This window comes from Nomascus leucogenys, chromosome X (assembly GCF_006542625.1).
Source record: "Nomascus leucogenys isolate Asia chromosome X, Asia_NLE_v1, whole genome shotgun sequence".
NCBI lineage: Eukaryota > Metazoa > Chordata > Mammalia > Primates > Hylobatidae > Nomascus > Nomascus leucogenys.
In genome coordinates this window covers 42,385,340-42,410,009 of record NC_044406.1, presented here as the reverse complement: position 1 = coordinate 42,410,009, position 24,670 = coordinate 42,385,340, and the positions used below count along the sequence as shown (strand labels likewise).

General features: G+C 51.0%; 2 protein-coding genes across 3 annotated transcripts in view; one reads left to right on the top strand and one right to left on the bottom strand.

Annotated features, from left to right (window-relative positions):
- OTUD5 (OTU deubiquitinase 5) overlaps positions 1 to 23,148 on the bottom strand; it is a 35,513-nt gene extending 12,365 nt beyond the window's left edge. Inside the window, exons 1-4 of one of the 2 annotated variants that reach the window (XM_030806833.1) lie at positions 22,500 to 23,148; positions 9,452 to 9,545; positions 327 to 391; positions 81 to 237 (exon numbers count right to left, since the gene is read on the bottom strand). In XM_030806833.1, coding sequence (XP_030662693.1) covers positions 81 to 237; positions 327 to 391; positions 9,452 to 9,545; positions 22,500 to 23,093 — 910 coding nt within the window. In that variant the 5' untranslated portion in view covers positions 23,094 to 23,148. The remainder of the gene's footprint in view (positions 1 to 80; positions 238 to 326; positions 392 to 9,451; positions 9,546 to 22,499) is intronic. The other variant, XM_030806832.1, reaches the window with a different exon arrangement.
- Positions 23,111 to 24,121, top strand: LOC115833263. Its single transcript, XM_030806834.1, has 2 exons — positions 23,111 to 23,315; positions 23,435 to 24,121. The coding sequence occupies exons 1-2, from the start codon at positions 23,155 to 23,157 to the stop codon at positions 23,952 to 23,954; spliced, it is 681 nt and encodes a 226-aa protein (XP_030662694.1). The 5' UTR covers positions 23,111 to 23,154; the 3' UTR covers positions 23,955 to 24,121.
- The last annotated feature ends 549 nt before the right edge of the window (positions 24,122 to 24,670 follow it).

The window sequence follows — 24,670 nt, the reverse complement described above, 5'->3', positions numbered from 1 at the left end:
AGGGAGCATCCACAGCAGGCCAGGTAGGGCAGGCTCGAACGAGGCGCCATCTTTCCCTCACCTACCCACTGCAGAAGTACCTGTGCTGTACTGGTACACCTCCACAGGACGGTTGTACATCTCTGCCATGGCCTGCATCTCAATGTGGTTGCCATGGCAATTGTTTTTCCGCTTCCTGTTAATGTAGGTGGTAAAGTCCTCTGTGACATAGTTGGAGAAGTAGTCGGCATTCTTCATCTGCAGAATAGATTGGAAGGTTAAGGTCTGTGTGGAGAAGAAATCCTCCCACCATGCCCCTCCCCCAAAGGCCTCCCCCATTTTCTCACCAGATAGTCCATGCAATGCTTTCGCACAACCTCATGCATGTCCTGGTCTCCATACACCTGGTCAGCTGTGGGGGCAGAAGAAAGCAGCAGCTAGGGTCAGAGATGCCAGAGAAGAGCTCTGAATCATAGAACATCCTTTGGGGAGGAGGAACTGGGGGACCAGGGAAATTCCCTTTTCTACCCCAAGGCCTGGAGAGTTCTTGCCCTTGTAGGCTAGAACGGGGTCATGGAAAAATAAGGCAGGCAGGGCCAGACTTGAAGAACAAGAGAGTGCAGGTGAGAGGAAAACAGCCACACGCCTCTTGGGCAGATAATAACTTTGTCTAGGGTACACGTGGCCACTCAGAGAAATCAACAACATTCTAAGTTCCACAGGTTGGCCTCAAACGCTATTGATTCCCACACCCCCCCTTTGCTTTCCACATGAGGAAACTGAGGTTCAGGGGTAGTTTGTGGTTTGTCCAAGGTCACAAAGAGTCAGTTTGTGACAGAGTCAACTCTGAATTCAGTTTTCCTGACTCCCACGAGTCAACATGGCCTGTGTAGGTTGGAAAAAAAAAAGGGAACAAAGACAAAAAAAGGAAAGAAAAAAAAAAAATGGGCTCCAAGCCCAGTTCTGCCAGATACTAGAGAGCTGAGTGACCAGAGGCAAGTGACCCAAGTGTTCTAAGCCTCATATACCTCATCTGTAAAATAGGAACAAGAGGGATAACAGGCCAGGCGTGGAGGCTCACACCTGTAATCCCAACACTTTGGGAGGCCAAGGCGGGCAGATCACTTGAGGTCAGGAGTTCGAGACCAGCCTGGCCAACATGGTGAAACCCCGTCTCTACCAAACATACAAAAATAAGCCGGGCATGGTGGCAGGCGCCTGTAATCCCAGCTACTTGGGAGGCTGAAGCAGGAGAATCGCTTGAACCCAGGAGGCAGAGGTTGCAGTGAGCCGAGATCATGTCACTGCACTCCAGCCTGGGCAACAGAGTGAGACTCTGTCTCAAAAAAAAGGCCTTTTGTGGGGATTAAATGAGATAATGGGTATAAAATAACTACCACTGGGCTTGGGACAGAGTAGCCACAGAGTAAATCAGAATTCCTTCCTCCATAGGGAGGCCTGAATGTGGGGTACTGTGAAGGTGACAGAGGTGAGTAAAATCCTGCCCCTACCTTCGGGGAGCACACAGTCTAGTAAAAGAGATAAGACACACATGCAACTAACTTTAGCTTAACTCAGGATGGGCAGCCTGTGGCCCGAATAGTCCAGGCGTCGTGAGATTTGGTCAAACTAAGGCGAGAAGGAAACACACTCCCTCTGCTTCGCTTGAGGATCTTCACACATGCCGTTCCTTCTCTTCAGGACGCTCCTTCCATCCTCGTCAGCTGCCTACTTCTCAAACACCAATGTGTTCTTTATTTATTTATTTATTTATTTATTTGAGACAAGGTCTCGCTCTGTCGCCCAGGCTGGAGTGCAGTGGCGTGATCATAGTTCACTGCAGCCTTGATCTCCTGGGCTCAAGCGATCCTCTCGCCTCAGACTCCCAAAGCGCCTGGATTACAGGTGTGAGCCACCGCGCCTGGCCCAACATGTTCTTTAATACAGTTCCCCACTACCCAGGACACCTCTATCACCAGATTTATCAAAGGTGTGCATAGACTTCTGCCCGACCACACTGGGCTCCCACAGAAGGCAAAGGGCAGTTCACACCAAAGTCCACCCCCAGTTCAGGGCCCGATACAGTAAAGGAAATCAGGAAAAGTTTACTGAGCAAATGGATAGGCTGGGTAAGCCAGGGAGCTCTTCTCCCTGTGAAATTAAAGTGGGCCTGAAGATCATGCAAGTCTGATTTCCACTGGTTTTGGGAATTTCCCTTTGTTTCCCCAGAAGACCACTGCTCTGATGGGATCTCCCTGGGGCACGGGGCTAGGGTCAGGTCACACAGGAACACTCCTGAGTTCTTCCCTGTCAGTCTACCTCTCTGAAGAACTGTCAGAAGAACGCCTTCCCTGCCTTCCCCGCCTTCCCCTTCCTACCCTGAAGGGTTCTGTGAGAAAGGCTACTCTGAGATAGAAAATAGGGCCCACGTTTGTCTCCAGTCCTCTTGGAGGTGAAGAGACCTGAAGGGTAAGGGGGTGTGGAGGTTGTGAAGGCGGGAAGGGGGTAGCCCCTTCACCAATGTAAACAAGGATGTGGGTTCTGCGGCCACACTCTCCCCCGCCCTCCCCAGCGGCATTTCCAGCAAGTCACATGTCCTGCGCACAGGCTGGGGGCCCCCTGCTGCTGCCTTTCTTAGAAGCCAGGACCACAGAGCCCGCACAGTGAGCTACTTGAGGAGCTATTTCTGTAGGCTGAGCTTGGGGTACTGGGAGGCAGTGCTGTTGGCAGCTGCAGTAAACAGGAACAAAGATGAGAGTGAAGGGGTTAAATAGGGGTTGGCTGGCCAGGCTCAGAGAGATAGGCTGAGGTGCTGGAGAAAGCCCATCTCCTATGGAAAGGTCAACTGTCATTTCCAGGCCTGGGAGTTCTATCTTCAAGAGCTAGATGCCAGATGCAGGAAAATGTGGGAAAGAGAGGAGACTGTGGAACAGGGAAGGGATCTGGGGGAAAACCCCCTGAGGGTCCCATTTCTCTGCCACTGACCCCTTTGCCTGGCAGAAAGGCTCTGCTGCCTCCTAGCTATGTGGCAATGGATAAGGCCTTTAACCTCTCTAAGCTGAAATGTCCTCATGCATAAGGTGGAGACAGTAACTCCTCTTCCATCTGCTGGGTGTTGTCAAAACTACACAGGAGGTTTGCCAAGCACCTAAGGCATAGTAGCTGGTCAAGAAACAGGAACACAATTTGTCATGACGACAATGATTCCTTCATATGCTAGTTACCCACGAGTCAGCCAGAATGTTGCCATAACCACTTATGGAGCCTTTCCTCATTTCTGCTGCAAATCCTCAGCCAGAGGAAAGCCCCAAATGCAGACCTAGGATGCATGTCCTCTCCTGGCTCTCTACCTTTAGTGAAACCAAAGGTCCAAAGGTCTACCTCTAGGCCCTTAGTTCTAACAAAACTTCAGCAGTTAAATTAATATCAAATTAACAATACAGGCTTCATAAAACAGGGTCCTAAAGTATGGATGAGTTATGACATTTCTTTACTTATCTGTAAAATGTAAAATACCACCTTTTCTCCTCAATCCGATGATGCAACTGATAGGTGATATGGTATAACATGTACCTAATCACAGCTTTTGAGGGGAAAAACACACCACACTGATTATAAGGTATACCCTAAGTTTGGAATCATTAATATGGAAGAAAATATACATCTCCAAACCAAGGAAAACAGCAATAGTACCACCCCAACAAGGGAGAATAGAAGGATTTCTCCAATAATATAAAGGCAGGAAAAGCATCTAAGCACAGAGCTAAACACATAGGAAGTACTCAACAAGAATTCATTTTTGGCCAGGTGTGGTGGCTCATGCCTGTAATCCCAGCAATTTGGGAGGCAAACGCAGGTGGATCACCTGAGGTCAGGAGTTCGAGACCAGCCTAGCCAACATGGTGAAACCCTATCTCTACTAAAAATACAAAGAAACAGCCAGGCGGGGTGGTGGACGCCTGTAATCCCAGCTATTTGGGAGGCTGAGGCAGAAGAATCACTTGAACCCAGGAGGTGGAGGTTGCAATGAGCCAAGATCACACCACTGCGCTACAGCCTAGGCAACAAGAGCGAAACTCTGTCTCAAAAAAAAAAAAAAGAATTCGTTTTTCTGACTTTCCTAGCTCCACCTCTGTCCTCCAGAAGGCTGGCACACAGGGCTGGCTTGACTTCCCTGTGGAAGGGTCTGAGGTTGGGGGGATGACCTGCAGAGGTAGGGGAATTCAGAGAACTTGTTTTGATAGAAACTGAAACTCCTCCTCTTGCTGACGCTGCACTTGTGGGCAATCTGCACCTGTTCTCCCCTCCCAGAGGCCAGCTGGAAGGGGGTCCCCCACCATTCTACCTCTGTTCCCATCTCCAACAGGGCTCAGAAATCCTCAGTACAATACTACAATTTGTCCCACACCAAAGACTTTTCACACTCCAACTCATTCTATCCTTACCAAAATACTCTTACTTTACCCAGGAGACACAGAAATGTGGCAAAGCTTGCCTGGGATCACAGATTTAGGGGGGTGAAGGGGAGGCCAGGCTCTCAAAGGGTAACTGCTGGCCCCAGCTGATATTACCACCCTCACCCCAATCTAGCCACCATCTTAGTCACCTTACTCCCTGGAGCAGGACCTGATCTTGTGTGCCTCAGTTTCCACACCAGCACAAGCAGGAATCAGCTAGAACCCAGGAAAGGCATGAGAGGGCAGAGATTATAGATATCAGGGGCTGTATCTCTCCCTAGGACTCCCCATACGCACCCCACTTCTTTCCTTTCTCTGGACACACAGAGACACCAGTATAGAAATGCGCATGTGTATACACATACAGCAGAGCCTGCCAAAGATGCTCCCTGAGGCTAAATGCTCACCCAACAAATCCTACAACAGAGAACTATCACATTCAATGAGTAGATGCCCTTGCCACTTCAGGAAAGACTGAAGATGTGAGGCTCTATAAACTGAGGGACTCCCTACCCCACCAACCTCCTTCCTGGCCTCTGGCAGGGTAGGTGGAGGGCAGGGGAAATAACCAAGAGCTCTAACAGACTAGCCTCAACCTCTCTCCTCTGTTGCCCGGGGGAAGTCCTTATGTAACTAATGTAATGTAACCAATAATGTACCCAGATTTATGTTAAGAAGCAAGACATGAGAGCCTAGATTATCTTCCTATAGGGTCCTACCATTTGCTTTAGAGACATCTGAGAACTGCCTACTCCCCAGGTAGCTGCCTGCCTCCCAGAAGAGCCACAGCAAGTCCCGCTAAGGGCAAAAAAGGAAGCTAGGTGTCTACAGGGAACCTAAAAACAAACCACACAAATGTGTGTACACACAGCTGCAGAGGGAAACAGGGACCTGGTCTGCTCCCCACTACCTTCCTGGTCCAGTGGGAACCCTGGGCCCACTGAGAACCAATCTCCTGAGGAGATGAGCCAGGACAAAGGTCTCACTTGCCTGTCAAGCAGCTGTGGTGTGACCTGGTCTGTGGCCCCAACTACCCCAATTAGCATACCCTCAGTGGGAGAGACAGGAGTACTTATCCCCCTGGATAGTCTGGTTCCTGAGATGTGTGCTCCTCTGCTCAAGGATTCCCACTGCAAGGATGAGAAATCTGAAGGATACAGGGGAGAGAGAGGCTGAAGGAAGCTGGTGTTCAGGAAATGGCCCATGGGAATCTTCTTTCTGTGGCCTGGTTCAACCTCAAATACCAATGTTCTGACACTGGTTGTATGACCTAGATAGGGTAGGGTCTTGGCTTTCTCTTGAGGCCTCAGTTTCCCCATTTATAAAACAATCAAAATTGATCTCAGATCCATCCCTCCTAGTGCTGATGGTTCATGTTCCAAGACCAAAAGGCCCAGAAGAGTGGGCCTAGCTAATAATGTTTCTGGGCCTCATCGTGGTAACATGCACAGCCCTTGCCACTCCCCCATGGGAGTGGCATATAGAAACAACCACGTGGCCTCCACTCTGCCCACAGAAGCTAGCACCAGGACCCTGGTCAGGGTTAGAGGTTTCTGCTGAGTCAAAGCCACGTGGAGGGAGGGAGCAAGGGAGAGATGCAGAGTCATGTTTCCAGGAGGAGGTTATCTGAGCATAACAGGGACAGGGTGGGCCACAGGATACCTCTGAGGCTCAGGTTCCCACCTCCACTCCACCCAAGCCTTCACTGATGCTTACGAATCCCCAATAAGAGGAGGTGGGAGAGAACTGAGCGCAAGCAATGGATATTGCTTAACTCAGGGGAACCAATGACAGGCAGGCAGCTACCTGGGGAGTAGGCAATTCTCGGAAGTCTCTAAAGCAAATGGTAGGACTCTATAGGAAGATAATCCAGGGGAACAGAAGGCAGAAAGCCACCTGCCTCAAGACTCCCAACAATAGAGGGCCACGTGCTCCTACTTGGAGGAGGTAAGGTCCAGAGAAGTCAAGGAACACAGCCAAGGTCATCCAGCCAGTTGACAACCAAGCTAAGAAGCTAAGGATCCTAGGATCATAAAAAGAATGTGTCCTGGCCGGGTGCGGTGGCTCATGCCTATAATCCCAACACTTTGGGAGGCCAAAGCGGGTGGATCACGAAGTCAGGAGTTTGAGACCAGCCTGACCAACATGGTGAAACCCTGTCGCTGCTAAGAACACAAAAATTAACCAGGTGTGATGGTGCATGCCTGTAATCCTAGCTACTCAGGAGGCTGAGGCAGAAGAATCGCTTGAACCCGGGAGGCGGAGGTTGCAGTGAGCCAAGATCACGCCACTGCACACTCCAGCCTGGGCGACAGAGGGAGACTCCATCTCAAAAAAAAAAAAAAAGAATGTGTGTCCTTTGGACACCTCTGGGTTCCCAGGCCAGCTCTGGCTAATGGCCCTGAGCATGTCATTTCCCTTTCTATGCTTCAATCTTTTCACCTGTTTCATGGGATAATGATCCAAGTTTTGCAGTGAGCCTGAAGCACCCAGCTGAATGCCTAGCACACAGCAGGGGTCAAGGAAACAGTGCCCTCTATGTTTGCAACCTCCCACTCCAACTCCAACTCTGCTCCACGTTCCTTCCACTATTCAACACATGGCAGGAAGTCAGCCTGTAGGGCTTCACACTACAGTCTAAGCTGACTGCCATCTGTCCCCATCCAGGCGAGGCTGGAAACGGGGGCAGCAAAAAGCCCAGGGACAAAGTCCCCTTCCCAGGCACATGTATTATGCACTCTGTACCAAGGAAACCTCCAGATAAGGTCTGGAGACCAAGGGCCATGTACTTCGGGGGAGAGGCCACAGGACTTCTGAGGTTTTACAGAGAAAAGCCAAAGGCAGCCCAGTCAGGGGAAATGTGTAGCCATAGTGCCAATAAGGAAAGGCCTTCAACCTGCCCTGGTCAGCTCTTCCTGTAAGTAGAGGCCCCTTACTGAAGGCCCCAGTGGGAGGAAGGGTCGAGGGTATTTGGGGAAAACAGCTAGATACATACACACACACACACACACACATACACACACACACACACACACAAATACTGCTCTTGATACGAGTTACTACAACAAGCCAGGTCCTCACTAGCTAGCCCCAAGGGTCGGGGGTATTTGGGGAGAACAGCTAGATACACACACACACACACACACACACACACACACACACACACACAGCTCTTGATATGAGTTACTACACAAGCCAGGTCCTCACTAGCCAGCCCCGAGGCTTACCCTCAATGACTGCCCAAGACTCAGATGCCCGCTGCATTTTCTAATCCTAACTCCACCAGAAGCTCTGCTTACCCTACATCCAGCCTGAGGTCTCAACACAGGGCCTAGCATCTAACAGGCCCCCACCTATTCTTTCTTTGCCTTTCTTTTGTCCAAGATGCCCCAAAACCCAGCTCTTCCTCTGGGAAACATCCTAGGGAAAACACAAACTTGAGCCAGAGGGGTAAGTTTTTTTCCCAGTCCAATAGAGCCCATTGCCTGAGCCTCTTCTGCCTGGCAGAATAGAGAGGAGACCACTCACTCCACCCTTTCAACAAACACATGTGACTCTGAGGCACCAGTGAAAATGGCATCTGGGTTTTACAAATGCTACTGTTCCATTAGGTTCTACTATATGTGTCAGGCACTAAAGGGATTTACCAAAGCAACTTCATTAAATCGTTACAGCATTGGGGTCTTTTAGCCCCATTTTAGAGATGAGGAAACAGTCTCAGGAAAGAAAAGCTGCTTGCCTAAGGTCATACCAAGAATCAGTTGTGCAGCCAGGGATGGAGCCTAAAACACCCCAGCCCACCAATAGACATGGGGGGTACCCACAGACGGAGAGAATAGCAGACCAAGAAGGAACTCAAGGAGGCATTGAGAATCAACACCATTTCACAGACGGGAAGAGCAAGGCCAAGTGTCACAGCAGTTATGAGTCAGGGACAGAACTAGAAGGTAGGTCTTCTGACTCCCAGCTCAAAGCTCCTATCAGAGGGCACTTTTCGTTGGTAGATATCAGAGCACCAGAGGGAGGATCAGGTCACATTCCCAGCTTCCCCTTCACCCTAGCACAGGACCTCACAACTACTTGTTGGGTCACAGATTCAGAGCCAAAATGGCCTCAAAGATCCAACTCAGACTGGATAACAGATGGTATTAAGGCATTATTAATTCTGTTAGGTGCAGTAATGGCATTTTGATTATGTTAAAAAGAAGAGAGTAAGTCTGTATCTGTCAGAGAAACATACAGAAATATTTACGAATGAAATGATCCAATGTCGGGGTTTTGCTTTAAAAATACTCTTCTTTCAGGGGAGTGAGAAAGAGTGGGCGGGATAGTGATGAAACAAGGCTGGCCACGTATTGACTATTTTGAAGCTGGATGATGGGTAAATGAGGGTTCATCATTCTCTCTACTTTCATATAAGTTGAAAAAAAATTATATGATACAAGAAATTTGTAAAGATCTAGTCTGATAGCCCCCATACACACAGACTGAGGAACAGAGACCCGCAACACACCAGAGATGGGATCTGGGTATAAACCTAGGGGTCATACAGCCCAGGGTGGCAGCAGTGTGCTATGGTTAAGAGCATGGGCCTGACTAATCTAACCCAGACACTGAATCCCAACTCTACCACTTATTATTTTATTCCAGATAAGTCACTCACCATCTCTGAGCCACTTTTCTCATCTGACAAATGGAAGCAACAATAGTCCCTACACTCACCTAGCTTAGAGGGGAATCAAAGAGGTTTCCTGTAGCACCTGACAGAACAATGTGTCCCAAAGGATATTATTTTCTTTATCACTCTTCTTGCTGTTATTATTCATATTAATCTTGCACCACTACAATATCTCAAGACCCACAGCTAGAGGTCAGATACCAACTTGAGGCTGGAGCCTAGAGTCCCTAAAAGATTAGCTAGCTCTGCCTCAACCCTGTCTCAGGGGCTATTCCTGATAACTGGGACACAGCTTAGGGGCAGCCCTAGGCCCTTAAGGACTAAGGCAGAGACTCACCTACAGCCCGGAAGAGACAGGCGCCATCCTCCTTCATCTGCTTGATGATGAAGCCCTTCTTGTCTCGTAGGGCCTTTTCAAACCAATGCTCCTGCTGGAGGGAAGAGGTGGGGGTCAGCAACAGGGAAACCCTGTACTCCCTCCCCAGGGCCCCGACCTCAAGCTCCCGAGAGGCCTAGATCATTGACAGAGAGGACACTGGCCAAGGTAAAGTTCTCAGCCCTGTTTGACCACTCCATGCATGTGAAGTAGGAGACTCTTTTACGGAATTAGTTGCTGAGTGAAACTAAGACTTGCTTCCAAAAGGGTCCTAGGTGCCCTGAGAACAGTGGCCCCATATGCCTTATGGCTTCTGTTGACCTTGCAGGGCCTGGCCCAGGGAGCCACACTGCCCCAGGCAGCCAGAGACTCAGCAAGTGCCTGGGTGGAGAATGTGGCTCTACCTCAAGGAGTTTCATCTAGGAAAGGTGGTGAAGAGGGAGTAACTAGCAAGAACCTAGATCCTGAACCTGACAAAGGGCTAGAGGATTCCAAGATATGCTGTAGGCCAGGCGTGGTGGCTCACACCTGTAATCCCAGCACTTTGGGAGGCCAAGGTGGGTGGATCACCTGAGGTCGGGAGTTCGAGACCAGCCTGACCAACATGGAGAAACCCCAGTCTCTAATAAAAATCCAAAAGTAGTCGGGAGTGGTGGTGCATGCCTGTAATCCCAGCTACTCAGGAGGCTTAGGCAGGAGAATCGTTTGAACCCGGGAGGCAAGACGTTGCGGTGAGCTGAGATCACGCCATTGCGCTCCAGCCTGGGCAACAAGAGCGAAACTCTGTCTCAAAAAAAAAAAAAAAAAAAAAAGAGATATACTCTAGAAGGCAAAAGTGTGCAAACAATGTTTTCATCTGTGACTGAACACATTTAACAGGTATCTACACATATATACATATGTATGGGCCGGGCGCGGTGGCTCAAGCCTGTAATCCCAGTACTTTGGGAGGCCAAGGCGGGCGGATCACGAGGTCAGGAGATCGAGACCATCCTGGCTAACACAGTGAAACCCCGTCTCTACTAAAAATACAAAAAATTAGCCGGGCGTGTTGGCGGGCGCCTGTAGTCCCAGCTACTCGGGAGGCTGAGGCAGGAGAATGGCGTGAACCCGGGGGGCGGAGCTTGCAGTGAGCCGAGATGGCGCCATTGCACTCCAGCCTGGGCGACAGAGCAAGACTCTGTCTCAAAAAAAAAAAAAAAAATACATATATATATATACATATGTATGTATACAAACACACGTACACAAAATTGGGAAGGCTAGACAGCAAAATATTATCCCTAAGTCCTGGTGTTATCAGAGATTTTATTGCACTTTTCCTTTCATAAAGTTACACTAAACCCAAAAAGCTTTGAAAATCAAAAGTTTTTTTTTTTTTTTTGAGACGGAGTCTCGCTCTTTCGCCCAGGCCGGAGTACAGTGGTGCTATCTCGGCTCACTGCAAGCTCTGCCTCCCGAGTAGCTGGGACTACAGGCACCTGCCACCATGCCTGGCAAATTTTTTGTATTTGTATTTGTATTAGAGACGGGGTTTCACCATGTTAGCCAGGATGGTCTCAATCTCCTGACCTCGTGATCCGCCCGCCTCGGCCTCCCAAAGTGCTGGGATTACAGGCGTGAGCCACCGTGCCCGGCCCAAAAGTCTTTATCTAATTCATTTGGCATCATAACCTGACCAGAACTGACAAGAATCTATCCCACTTGGGGTGAATATTCAAATATTTCAATGCAGAAAACATTCAGGTGTTTGCTTATGAGGTGCTGCCTCAGACCCTGCTGGAGGTGTTATGTAATACAAAGTATACACACCAGGTAAGTTTTATAAATTCTGTATTTTTCCTAAATTCCAAAGCACACCTGGCACCACGAAGGTTCAACTTAAATGAACCTGTACAAATGCATATTTTTTTATTAAAAAAATAATGACCACATAACCTCTTAAAACAATTTCAAAACAAAACCAACCAGAAGCAGCAGACCTTTCCTGGGCCCTTCACGCCCTCTGCTGGCTACCAGAAGCAGCCAGCCTGACCCAGCAACAGGGCTGCAAACTACAGGATCCCAAGCCTGCTCCTTGGGGACACAGGCCTGCCCAGGGATTTATAGGATCTGGGGTATTAGAGACCAGACATAGGGGCCCACCTATCTGTAAGGCCATTTTTCCCCAGCTCAGGCAAGGGGTGGAACCCATCCCCTAAGAAAGCCAGAGGAGAAGCATCTCTGGCAAAGTTGTAAGCACAAGGTTTGGAAGGCAAGAGCTCTGGGTTCCAATCCCAGCTTTGCCACACACTTGCTGTCCGATATCAGTCTCAGTTTCCTATGGAATGGGGGATATGTTGATCTACCGGACAGAGCTGTCAAGAGGTTCAGAGGAGTTTCAGGACCTAAAGCAACTTTGTAAATAACGTACCGTATACTGGGGGAAGTTGTTGCCAATCACAGAAGGGGAAGAGATCAGCACAGAGATTATGTACAACTGAGAGACCCTCAGAAAGTCCTAGGTGAGTAGCGGGACAGGAGGGGAGGAAGAGGTGACAAGGGAATACCCAGCCAGCCCCATCATCAGGGCCCACGATGGGGCTGGATTTCTAGAGATGACAAAGACACCTAGAAGCCCTTAATGAGCTTCCATGCACAGCACAAGGACTCCTGTTTGTGCACAACATTCCAGTGGTCCAGGTGCCCCTCCTTGCCCCCAAGCCTGTGGATTAACACACTCCAGCCAGTTATGCCCAAGTCCATCTGGCCACGCAGGGTCAGCCATCTCTCAGAGTCATGGGCCTGCCCCAGCCAGGGGTCTCCAGCAGAGATGGTGCAACCACAACTATAGTCCCAAACCTGACACAAGAATGGGTTCTTAAAAAGAAGGGAACACAGCGACTTCCTGGCTTTGGAGAGAGGGGAAAAAGAGAGGAGAAAAGGAGATCAAACAGGAGAGGGGCTCCTACTTATCCATTCAAGAAAGACTTACCAGGTAGCTACTAAGTAAGATATTGGGCTGGGCAGTGAGGACAGTAAAATGAATCAGACTTAGTCGCCACTCTTGATAAGCTCACAAACTACTTAGCAGAGGGGCAGGGAAACAGGCAACCACCACAAGGTATGAACAAGGCCGTGAAAAATGTAAATGCCCGGTGTTGTGAAACAGAAAAAGGCTGGGCGCAGTGGCTCTCGCCTGTAATCCCAGCACTTTGGGAGGCCGAGGCAGGTGGATCACTTGAGATCAAGAGTTCAAGACCAGCCTGGCCAACAGGGTGAAACCTCATTTCTACTAAAAAATACAAAAAAAATTAGCTGGGCATGGTGGTGCACGCCTGTAATCCCAGCTAAATCAGGAGGCTGAGGGAGAAGAATCACTTGAACCTGGGAGGCAGAGGTTGCAGTGAGCCGGGATCACACCACTGCACTCTAGCCTAGGCGACAGAGTGAGGCTGTCTCAAAAAAAAGAAGAAAAGAAACACAGTCATTGGGCCAGGCGCGGTGGTTCACACCTGTAATCCCAGAACTTTGGGAGGCTGAGGTGGGCGGATCACCTGAGGTCGGGAGTTTGAGACCAGCCTGACCAACATGGAGAAACCCCATCTCTACTGAAAAATACAAAATTAGCCAGGCGTGGTGGTGCATGCCTGTAATCTCAGCTACTCGGGAGGCTGAGGCAGGAGAATTGCTTGAACCCGGGAGGCGGAGGTTGCGGTGAGCCGAGATCGCACCATCGCACTCCAGCCTGGGCAATAAGAGCAAAACTCCGTCTCAAGGGAAAAAAAAAAAAAAGAAACAGTCATTAAGGCTAGCACCTGAGAGGAGGTGCCACCTGACCAAAGGATTAAAACACCAAGACCTCCAAAAATGCTTGTTAACTGGATGAGAAATGAAGTCACTTCTGCCACGAAGTACCAGGAATGCCTGGAGCCCAGCAATGAATTCAGTAGAGCTAAAGTTCTGGGTAGTACTAGGCAGGTAAGCAGGGAGGGCCAGGAAGAAAGACGAACGCGTATTAACTGAATACCTGCCCCATGCCAGATGCAAAGGGTGACCTCATTTAATTGTCCTGACCACAGCCCAGGTGGCAGGAAACATTACCCTCACTTTACAAAGGCAGAAAGGAGGCCAGACACGGTGGCTCACGCCTGTAATCCCAGCACTTTGGGAGGCCAAGGCGGAAGGATCACCTGAGGTTAGGAGTTTAAGACCAGCCTGGCTGACATGGCGAAGCCTTGTCTCTACTGAAAATACAAAAAATTAGCAGGGCATGGTGGCATGTGCCTGTAATCCCAGTTACTTGGGAGGCTGAGGCAGGAGAATCGCTTGAACTCGGGAGGTGGAGGTTGCAGTGAGCCGAGATGGCACCATTGTACCCCAGCCAGCCTGGGCAACAGAGCAAGACTCTGTCTCAAAAAAAACAAAAAACAAAAAACAAAAAAAACAAAAAAACAAAGGCAGAAAGAGAAAGGAGCTGGAGTTTGGATACCAGCAAAGCCTAGTGTAGAGGCAACAGGGAAGGCCCCCACGAGCCACAGCATGGAGGACATACCTTGCAGCCCATCCATAGAATATCCTGGTTTGTCTCTAAACATGAAAGAGACCTGAATAGGCCCCTTACACTGCAGGGTTTGGGTCCTGGGGAAGTCAAACTGGCATCCAGGCTTGGATCTAGAGGCTGGACTGCTAGCCACCCACTGGCTTTGTCATCAGCAGCCTGAAGAGTTTGGGCCCTGGCCCTTCTCTTTCTCCTTTTGAGGAGAAAATGTTGCTCAGGAAGGGCTAGTAGGGGATAGCTCAGCCATAGATAAATGTAAGCTCCAACAATGCCCTGGCCTGAGGAGGCTGTGAACTTTGCAAACCCATTGCTGAGCCTGTGGGAAAATCCCTCCATATCTTTGAGCCTCCACAAAAAGGCTAAGTAAAGCTCCCTAACACCAGAGGATCCCAGGAGCTGAGGCAAGATTCTGTAACCTAGTGGTCTAAAGGCCCAAGTGAAGTTGGGGCAGGCTGTGGAACCCAACTGACTTAGGTTCCAATCTAGCTCCACCAATTATTAGCCATGTGATGATGAACTGCTCTGAGCCACAGTTTTCCAATCTGTGAATGGGGATACCAAGCCTCCCAATAATAGGGATGCTGGGCAGACTCAAAATATTACAGGGCTTTGCCCAGTAAGAGACCACTTAATGAGTTCCCTTCCCTTCCCCAGGAGGGAAAAAAGCCTCTCTAGTAGGCTGATTAATAGCCACGTGAAGATATCAAACCCTAACCCCCCTGGAACTTGTAAATGTTACCTTATAATGAAAAAAGTAGGGCCAGGTGTTGTGGCTCATGCCTGCAATCCCAGCACTTTGGGAGGCTAAGGCAGGCAGATCACTTTGAGCTCAAGAGTTCAAGACTAGCCTGGGCAACATGGTGAAATCTCATCTCTACAAAAAATACAGGCCAGGCACAGTGATTCACGCCTGTAATCACAGCACTCTGGGAGGCCAAGGCGGGTGAATCACCTGAGGTCAGGAGTTCGAGACCAGCCTGGCCAACATGGTGAAACCCTGTCTCTACTAAAAATACAAAAATTAGCTGGTCATGGTAGCAGGCGCCTGTAATCCCAACTACTCAGGAGGCTGAGGCAGGAGAATTGCTGGAACCTGGGAGGTGAAGGTTGCAGTGAGCCGAGATCGTACCACTGCACTCCAGCCCGGGTGACACAGCGAGACTCCGTCTCAAAAACAAACAAACAAACAAACAAATAAACACCAAAAATTAACCGGGCATGGTGGCTTGCACCTGTGATCCCAGCTACTCGGAAGACTGAGGCTGGAGGATCACTTGAGTCCAGGAAGTGGAGGGTGCAGTGGGCCAAGATTACGCCACTGCAGCCTGGGTGACAGGCCAGCACTGTCCTAAAAGAAAAGAAAAGCCTGGGCACAGTGGCTCATGCCTGTAATCCCAGCACTTTGGGAGGCCGAGGCGGGCGGATCACCTGAGGTCAGGAGTTTGAAACCTGCCTGGCCAACATGGCAAAACCCCATCTCTACTAAAAATACAAAAATTAGCCAGGCGTGGTGGTGGGCACCTGTAATTGCAGCTACTCAGGAGGGTGAGGCAGGAGAATAGCTTGAACCCGGGAGGCAGAGGTTGCAGTGAGCCAAGACTGGGCCTGGGTGACAAAGCGAGACTCCATCTCAAAAAAAAAAAAAGAGAGAAAAGAAAAGAAGTGTTTGCAGATGTAATTAACTTACATTATTAAATCTGGAGATGGGGGGTTATCTTAGAGTATCAGGTAGGACCTAAATGCAATCACAAGTGTCCTTATAAAAGAGAGACAGAGGAAAATTTGATACAGACAGAAAAGGAAACCACATATACAGAGAAGGCGATGGTGAAGATGGAGGCAGAGATTAGAATGATGCAGCCATAAACCAAGGAATGTTGGCAGCCACGAGAGGCTAGAAAAGGTCTAAATTCTCCCTGAGAGCTTCCAGAAGGAGTGTGGCCCTGCTAACACTTTGACTTGGATGCAGTGAAACTGATTGCGGACTTCTGGCCTCCAGAACTGTGAGAGAATAAACTTTTTTTTTTTTTTTTTTTTTTTGAGATGGAGTCTCACTCTGTCGCCCAGGCTGGAGTGCAGTGGTGCAATCTCAGCTTACTGCAACCTCCACCTCACTGCAACCTCCAATCCATTTCCTGGGTTCAAGCAATTCTCTGCCTCAGCCTCCCAAGTAGCTCGGATTACAGGCACCCGCCACCACACCCAGCTAATTTTTGTATTTTTAGTAGAGATGGGGTTTCACTATCTTGGCCAGGCTGGTCTTGAACTCCTGACCTCGTGATCCACCTGCCTCGGCCTCCCAAAGTGCTGGGATTACAGGGGTGACCCACCACACCCAGCCAACTTCTGTTGTTTTAAACCACCCAGTCTGTGGTAACATTTGTCACAAAAGCCACAGGAAACTAACACACCCCCCTTGGTAGCACTCCTTGGTGTCTGTTCCTTAGTGCCTTACAGGTGTGAGACATATGGCATGGATCACACTCTGCAAGGTCCACCTGCCTACCATCCTCCAGGGTGGGAGGTTAGAATTAAGGCAGCAGGGGCCTGGAATCTCCCTTCTCAGCCTGGGAAACTACTGACCCTGCCTATGGATGGATGAGCTGCCACTGAAGTGGGGGGGTGGGGGGGGGGGGCAAAAGATGGTAGCAGCAGTGGCAGTTCATGGACAGATGTCTTCCCAGAGCCCATGGCCAAGAGGTGTTTAACATTCTGTGACTCACAACTCTGTCCCAGCAGTCCTGGTGCCAAGACCACCCCCTCCAGCAAAGCACCCAAGAACACTAGCCTGGCTCCATGGACAAAACACAGGGGGCCGGGCACGGTGGCTCACGCCTGTAATCCCAGCACTTTGGGAGGCCGAGGTGGGCGGATCACGAAGTCAGGAGATCGAGACCATCCTGGCTAACACGGTGAATTCCTGTCTCTACTAAAAATACAAAAATATTAGCCGGGCGAGGTGTCAGGCGCCTGTAGTTCCAGCTACTCGGGAGGCTGAGGCAGAATGGCGTGAACCTGGGAGGTGGAGGTGGCAGTGAGCCAAGATCGTGCCACTACACTCCAGCCTGGGGGACAGAGTAAGACTCTGTCTCAAAAAAAAAAAAAACACACACACAGGCAACCCATCCAACGAGAAACATAGACACACTACTCTCTAAGGACCAACACAAGCCCTCCAGGGCAGAAGGGGAAAAGAGCAAGGCCCCAACATTTGGCTAGGCCACTGAGGGCAGGGGGATTAAAAACCTCCAAGATCGGCAGGGTGCGGTGACTCACACCTGTAATCCCAGCACTTTGGGAGGCCAAGCCAGGCGGATCACCTGAGGTCAGGAGTTCAGGAGACCAGCTTTGCCAACATGGTGAAACCCCATCTAAATATACAAAAATTAGTCGGGCGTGGTGGCAGACGCCTGTAGTACCAGCTACTCGGGAGGCTGAGGCAGGAGAATCACTTGAACCCAGAAGCCGGAGGTTGCAGCGACCCGAGATTGCGCCACCACTGCACTCCAGCCTGGGCAGCAGAGCGAGACTCCACCTTAAAAAACAAAAACAAAAACAAAAAACAAAAAACAAAAAAACCCAAGGTCCTGTTATTCAGTAATAGAAAGGAATGAAGTACTGATACATGCTACAACATGGATAAGCCTTGAACATACTATGCTAAGTGAAAAAAGCCAAGTAACAAACAACTGCATATTCTATTATTCCATTTACATGAAACATCCAGAACAGACAAATCAATCAAGGCAGAAAGTAGATTAGTGGTTGCCAGAGGCTGGAAAGGGATGAGGAAATTGGGGGATCATAGCTAAAAGAGTGCTGGATTTCTCTTTAAGGTGATGAAAATGTTCTAAAATTGACTGTAGTGATGTGATGGACGCACACATCTGGGAATATATTAAAAGCCACTGAACTGTACACTTCAAATAGGTGAATAGTATGGTACATGAATTACATCTCATTACAGTTGTTAAAAGAAACACACCCAAGGGCTCAGCACCAGCCAAGAAGGATGCTGAACACTGCTTGAAACGTCCTAGCACAACCCCCAAAGGCCAAGGGGTCCCACTTAAAACTTTCATGAAGGGTGAGGGGAGTGGGAGCAGGGAAGAGACTATAACTCGCTTCAGAGCAATGAGTCCAACCTCCCTCCTCACCACTACCCATTTCATGGAGGGAGAAACCAAGAACCAGAAAAGGGAACTGCCTGAAGACCACACAAAAGCTTACTGCAGAAACAGGACTCAAATCCACGTTACCTGGGCAGAGACCCCTTCGTGCTTCCCCACCAGCTAGCTACCCAATTCCAGTTGGGATAAGAAGAGCCCAAGAAATCAGCAGGTTCCTAGATGCCAAATGAAGGGCCTTTGCTACCAAAGATAGGTTACTAGGAGTGGACAAAGGCTCCTAGGACGAACCAAGATGACCCTGGGGCAAACTGCCCATTCTGGGCAAGAGGAAGAACCGGCCAAGGTCCAAGGTGAGCAAGGTCAGATACACCTGGGCATGGACAAACTTTTGCAAAATGGGCAGCTGAGGGGGGAAGTAGTTTGCCTAAAGCTATAAAGCAGGTAAGGAGGAGATGCTGAGGTCTGGAAGGCGATGACAGAATTGAGGGATGATGGCTCAAAGCTTGCCTTGCTCCAAAGCCCAAACTCCACACACAACTCTACCTCTCTACACCACTATCCAACAGGCCTCCTGACAGGAAATCCCATCGAGCTTGTTCATTACAACATGGCTGCCCACAAAAAATGGCTGTTCATCAACCCTGAGCCTCACACAAAACAGGCTGCTTGTCCTGCCCACCAAGCTTGGATGGCTGAGAGGGAACAGAGGAGCCAGGAAGAGAGGGGAGAAACCCAGTTCCTCCTCAAAAGACATCCACCATTCTTTGCCAGCTCCAGGTCCAGAGAGCTTTGGACTGAGTTCCCTAAAATCCCAAAGCTAAGTAACACCTCACCAGCATTTTGCCTGGCCAGTGAGGAAACTGAGGCCCCAGAGAGCATAGGTAGAACCTACCCTGGTTCATCTAGCAAAGCCCTGAAAGACCCAGAGTTGGAACCCAGGCACCAACTACAGTGCCACGCCCCGCTTTTTCCACCACCTCAGTTCACATGCCCCTTCTCAAGGAGCTCTGTGGGGTCTCCAAACTCAGGATGCTTACAGGCCAACCTTTTCATACAGCAGACTCTCAGCAAGACAGCCATGCCTGGGAACCCCTGACATCACCACCCACCCAGCACCTGGACCCCAGAGTGCCAAAAAGACTCCTAAAGGAAGTAGGGATACAAGAGAATCAGGACAAAGAAGAAGCCCCCAAGTAGTCAGAACCCCAGAATCGCCATCCAGACTCCCTCTCAACGACGCCTCTCTTCCCAAGGGATCCAACTGGCCTCCAGGCTACAACCACCCCTAGTGACAGTTTAGGACCAAGACTGGGGTAGCAGGAGGAATCTTCCCTCTTCTCATCCCCAAAAGCTCTCAAGTTGGACCAGGTGAGGCAGGGAGAAGAGGATCACCTTCTTTGTCCCAAGAAGTGTGGGGACAGAAAGCCTCTCCTGTCATTGTGAAGGGCAGGTTTCATGAACCCACAGAACTTGATTTTCATATTTTTTTTTTTATTAATAAAGATGAGGTCTCGCTATGTTGCCAAGCAGGTCTTGAACTCCAGGGCTCAAGTGATCCTCCCGCCTCAGCCTCCCGAGTAGCTGGGACTACAGGCATGCGCCACTATGCCCAGCTTACTCCCATGTTCTTATGGGGACAAGTATAAGGGAGGGACTGCAAGGGGCATAAGGAGGTGTTTTTGAGTTACCATGGAAGCATAGGATGTTCTTTCTCTCTGTCCCTGGGACCAGGGATGTATTGCAAGGGAGGGTAGTAAGGAGGTGTTTTTGAGTTATCATGGCTGCATAGGATGTTCTTCCTCTGTCCCTGGGACCAGTGATGTATGGCTCCCTGCCTCTAGAGAAGGAAAGAAACTACCCAACCAGGGAGAGAAGAAATAACTGGTCCTGACCCTTGAGTACAAATGGCTTATCGTGCCAGAATTAATGATGGGAGGAAGGGACCAAGAACAAGGAGCTCAAGACAAGGCTTGGGGCCCCTGTGAAGTACAGAAAGATTTACCTGAGCCAAGGGGAAAAGGAATGTGGGAGGAGAATTTCCCCAGAGTGGCGATGTCCCAAACCCCTTTCCTGTCCCTGGGAAGAAAAAAGCTTGTCATAAGCAGTTCAAAACTTATTATATGACCTAGAGATGAGAAGCAAGCATAGCTAGGTCAGGGAGAGACTCGGAATTGCTCCTGGTTTCAGAAGGGAGGCTCCAGACTCCATGTCCCCAGGACCTGACAATCTTCTCATAGAAAGCAGGAGGACCTTCTTGGCCCTGGCCACGAGGGAGCTCAGGATAAGGGGTTCATATGACCCTGAAGAGCATCCAGGTCCTTCTGTCCAATGGGAGAGGATGACCTCACGTTCCTCTCCCTGGACAGAAAGGATTGCCTGGTGTGGTAGGAGGAGAGCCTCATGCCCAAGTGGGAGCCAGGCCCCAGTCCCTAAGGCAAACGGTATCTTGTCCCAGAGAAAGCTCGGGCCCGGACTCTTTTCCTCAGAATCCTACCCTATTCATGTCCCCAAAAGGAGTTGGGAGTCTAAGGCCCAAGTCCCCGAGGCAGGAAATCTTATGTCCCTAAATTACCCCTAAGACTAGGGTGTATGTAAGTTGTCTGAGGTGAGGTGACAGTACCCTCAGGGCAGGTTCAGAAATCAGGTCCTAAGGTGGGGAACAGGCCTTCGCACACCTGAGGTAGGATTCAAACCCTTGGAGGTAGACTCAGGACCCTGTTCCACAGGGATCCTTTATCCTTGCCCCAAGGGAAGGGTCTCAAGGCTCAGGTCTGGGGGGAGGAGTCCTCCTGTTTCTCAGGTGTACACCTTAAGTTCCTTGAGGAGGAAGCTCAGACCTTACCTCTAGACACACAAGTCACCAAGGTATGTATAAGTCTCCTGTCCCTGAAGGAAAGCTCAAGTGTCCTTGGCAGAGTGGGTCTCAGGCCCTTAAAAGTAGGCAAAGATCTGTAGGGAGGCCCCAGACATCATCTCTGGGATCCCATGTTGCCCATGTCCCCTGAGTAGTCGTCTCAGGTTCAAGTTCCCAAGGCATGGGTCGTATGTCCCTGACAAAAAGCTTAGGCCCAAGGTGGGAGGGCCTCAAACCCCTGTTACAGAGGGGAAAATGGGATACTGTATCCCCAAGGTATGTTTCAGTCCCTTATAATTGGGGTAAAAGGGTCACATATGCTCGTGGGGTGGGGAGTCTCAGACCTCCAAAACCACTCAGACACCAGTCTTGAGAAGAAGGATCTCCTAAAGACTTCAGCTTGTCTGAGACCTTTGCAGCAGGACACCAGGCCCCTGAAAACGCCTCAGACTCGGTCTCTAAAAACCTCAGTTCATAAGCAGGTGGATCTTAGGCCCTAGGATCCAACGCTGTGAGTCTCATTTTCCTGAAGAAAGGTTCAGGCCCCTGGTGGGGGTGCTGAGGGCCCATCTCTTCTTACAAGAAGCTTAAGATCCTGAAGAGGTTCAGGCTCTTGTCTCCCAAGAGGTAGGTCTCAGGCCACTGATAGGAAATGCAGACCTTTGTCACTCCAAAAGGAGATGAGTATCTTGCACTCAAGTAAAGCTGCTGGTCACTGGGTGTTGGTTTTGGTCCCTGTCCCCAAGGGCAAGGGAATCGTATCTCCCTGTGAAAAGTCTTACATCCCTGGAAAAAGCTTAGAAGATCCCTATCCTTAAGTGGGGCATGTGTGTGTGTGTGTCAGGACCTTGATTCTAGAAGCAGGACTCTCAGGCCCCTGAAGACAGACTTAGGACCCTTGAGGTCTCAGGTGTGGCTATTCAGTGGTCCTGTGCAGTGTTACCCAGCGAAGCGGGAGAGGATTGTCCTATATGCAGAGTGTCTCAGACTCTTGAAAGGGCTTAGGCTCCTTGGGGATGTTCAGCCCCGACCTCAGAGGTCTTCATCTTATTTGACTTTCCTGGAAGGGGAATCTCAAACTTCTATCCCAGAGGAAAAGAGCTCTTAAGCCACTGAACACATACCCAGGTCTCTTGGGAGACCTGAGACTCCTGCTCAAGAGGGGCGCGATCCTACCTGTGTTTCTTGGAGAATTCCCACCTATTGGCCCTACAAGATGAGGTCCCAGGGATTGGAATGACGACTATAGACCCTAAAAGAGGCATCGGATCTTTAAGTCTGCCACCTTATCGTAGGCCTCTAGCCCCAAATCCCTGGAGGGGAGGAAAGAAGGTGTCTCACACCCCTACCGCCAGAGAAGACTGTCAGGCCCAGTGAAAACGCCTAGATCCCTTGGGGCGATCTCAAACAGCCTTCCTTGAGTCCCTTCACAGTCTGGGGGTCCCATCTGCCGTGGCCGCTCACCCCTCACCCCACAGCTCTTACCTGCTCGACAGTAGCAGGGTCCATAGCCTCGATGCGTGCTGCAGCCGCCTCATACTCGTCCTCACTGTTGTAGCCTGCGCCGACCTCCTCACGCTCGGGACTGCCCCCGCCAACCGCGCCAACCCCGGGAGCTTGACGTCGCCGTTTGCTGTGCCCAGGCCCGGAGCAGCAGCCGCCCACGCCTACGGCACCACCCACACCCACCACCACGCCCGCGGCACCCACACCCGCCGCCGCTGCGCCCAGCGCGTCGCCGGGACCACCGCCGGGACCACCTGGGCCCCCGCAAGGAGGTGGAGAAGCCTGTTGTGGCCGGGGACCCGCCACTGCACCAGGCGGCACGGCCAGCGCCCAGCGATGAAGAGCGCCCGGCGGTCCTGGTAGCGGGCCTTGAGGCGGTGGCGAAGCTCGCGGACGGGCCCCCACGACGCCGGAGTCACGGTCGCGATCGCCGCCGCCCACGCCCGTGCCGCCGCCGCCCACGCCCACGCCCCCGCCGCGCCGCGGCGCCGGGGGCAGCGGCCCGGGCGGCGGCGGCTCGTTGGCGGGGTCGGCGTCGGGAGGCGGCGGCTTCTTTTTGGGGAGTATAGTCATGGCTGCACTGCCGAGTACCCCCCAACAAACCCGGCGCGTGGCACGCCGGGAGAGAACCCGGATGAGGGGGGCTAGTGTAGTGCGCGAGGCACGACGGGAACGGCGAAACCCGGATAAAGGGATCGCGGCACCGGTTCGAGAACCCTCGGCGGCGGCGGCGGCGGCGCGCGGGTCACGCCGGGAGGAGAACCCGGATGTAAAGTCCAAGATGAAGGCAGTGCGGTGAGTTTGTCTTAGCCTTCTATCCAAGTCCAGCAAGTTTATTGCTACGCTTGTTCCGGCCTTCTGCTTCAAAGGAAACAGAACCAAAACAAGCACCTCTTCGCTCCGCCCCCTCGCAGGTTCTTGCACTACCGGGTGGGGCCCCCGGGCGCTGCGCACGCGCGCCAGGGCACAGCCCCGCCCCTTGCTCGGAAGTACGTGGGCAAAATCGCCGCCGCCGCCACAACAATTGCAAACACCAACCAATTGAGCAGCTGCGTGGGTCCTCGACGACGCCCACGGGCCAATCACAGGCGAGTGCTCGCCCTCCGGTGCCCTCCGGCTCAAATTTCAGTCAAAGTCGACACCCTGGTTCCCAGCCTTTCTCCCCGTCGGTCCCGTCTTGCTCTTCACTTTTCTCCCCAAGCTCTGATTCGCAGGCGTCGGTACTGCGGACGGACAGCGTGGCCTGTCCCACGTACGACAGGAAAAACACCTCCCCTCCAGGCTTCCAACTTGAACGCTGTCAGCCGGAATGACTGGAAAACATCAACACTCCCGGAGCATAGCATCCCCCCTGTAGCGTCACTTCCGGTCCCACCCACCTACAAATACCCTTCCGGGGGAGGCGGACACCGCTTCACCCCGGCAACAGCCTGAGTTCTGCGGTGATTGGTTAAGATACGCCGTCATTCGCGTCATACCGACCAACCTTGGGACAGACAGGCACCGTGGGGACAGTGGTTGTTTGGGAAACAGACACGCCTTCTCTGGCACCACAGCACTTTCGGCCTCGCGTTGACCTCCTCGCCCCTATGGCTAGTGCGCAGGCGCGGCCCAGCCTTTTTTTTTTTTTTTTTTTTTTTTTTTTTTTTTTTTTTTTCTAATTGAGACAGGGGTCTCTGTCGCCCAGGTTGGAATGCAGTGGCGCGATCATAGCTCATTGCAAACTCCAACTCCCAGGTTCAAGCGATCCTCCCGCCTCAGCCTCCCGAATAGCTGGGACCACAGGCGCGCACCACTACGCCCGGCTAATTTTTTTTTTTTCACTTTTTTTTAGGGACAAAGTCTCACTATGTTGCCCAGGCTTATCTCCAGCTCCTGAGCTCAAGTGATCCTCCCGCCTCGGCTTCCCAGAGTGCTGGGATTACAGGCGTGAGTCACCGCGCCTGGCCAAGCCCATCCTTTTTCTAAAACTGAGTTTGCTTGGGTCGATCGAGGTTTATGAAAGCTCTGTCACCAGTCAGCGTCTCGAAATGGGATTGGCAGAATCCCTGCTATTGAGTAGCTGGAGAGCTACACGCTAATCCAAGCTCTGCCCTTCCTGTCTGAGTGATCTTTGTCAGTCATTTAAAACCCACCCCGTCCTCAATTTT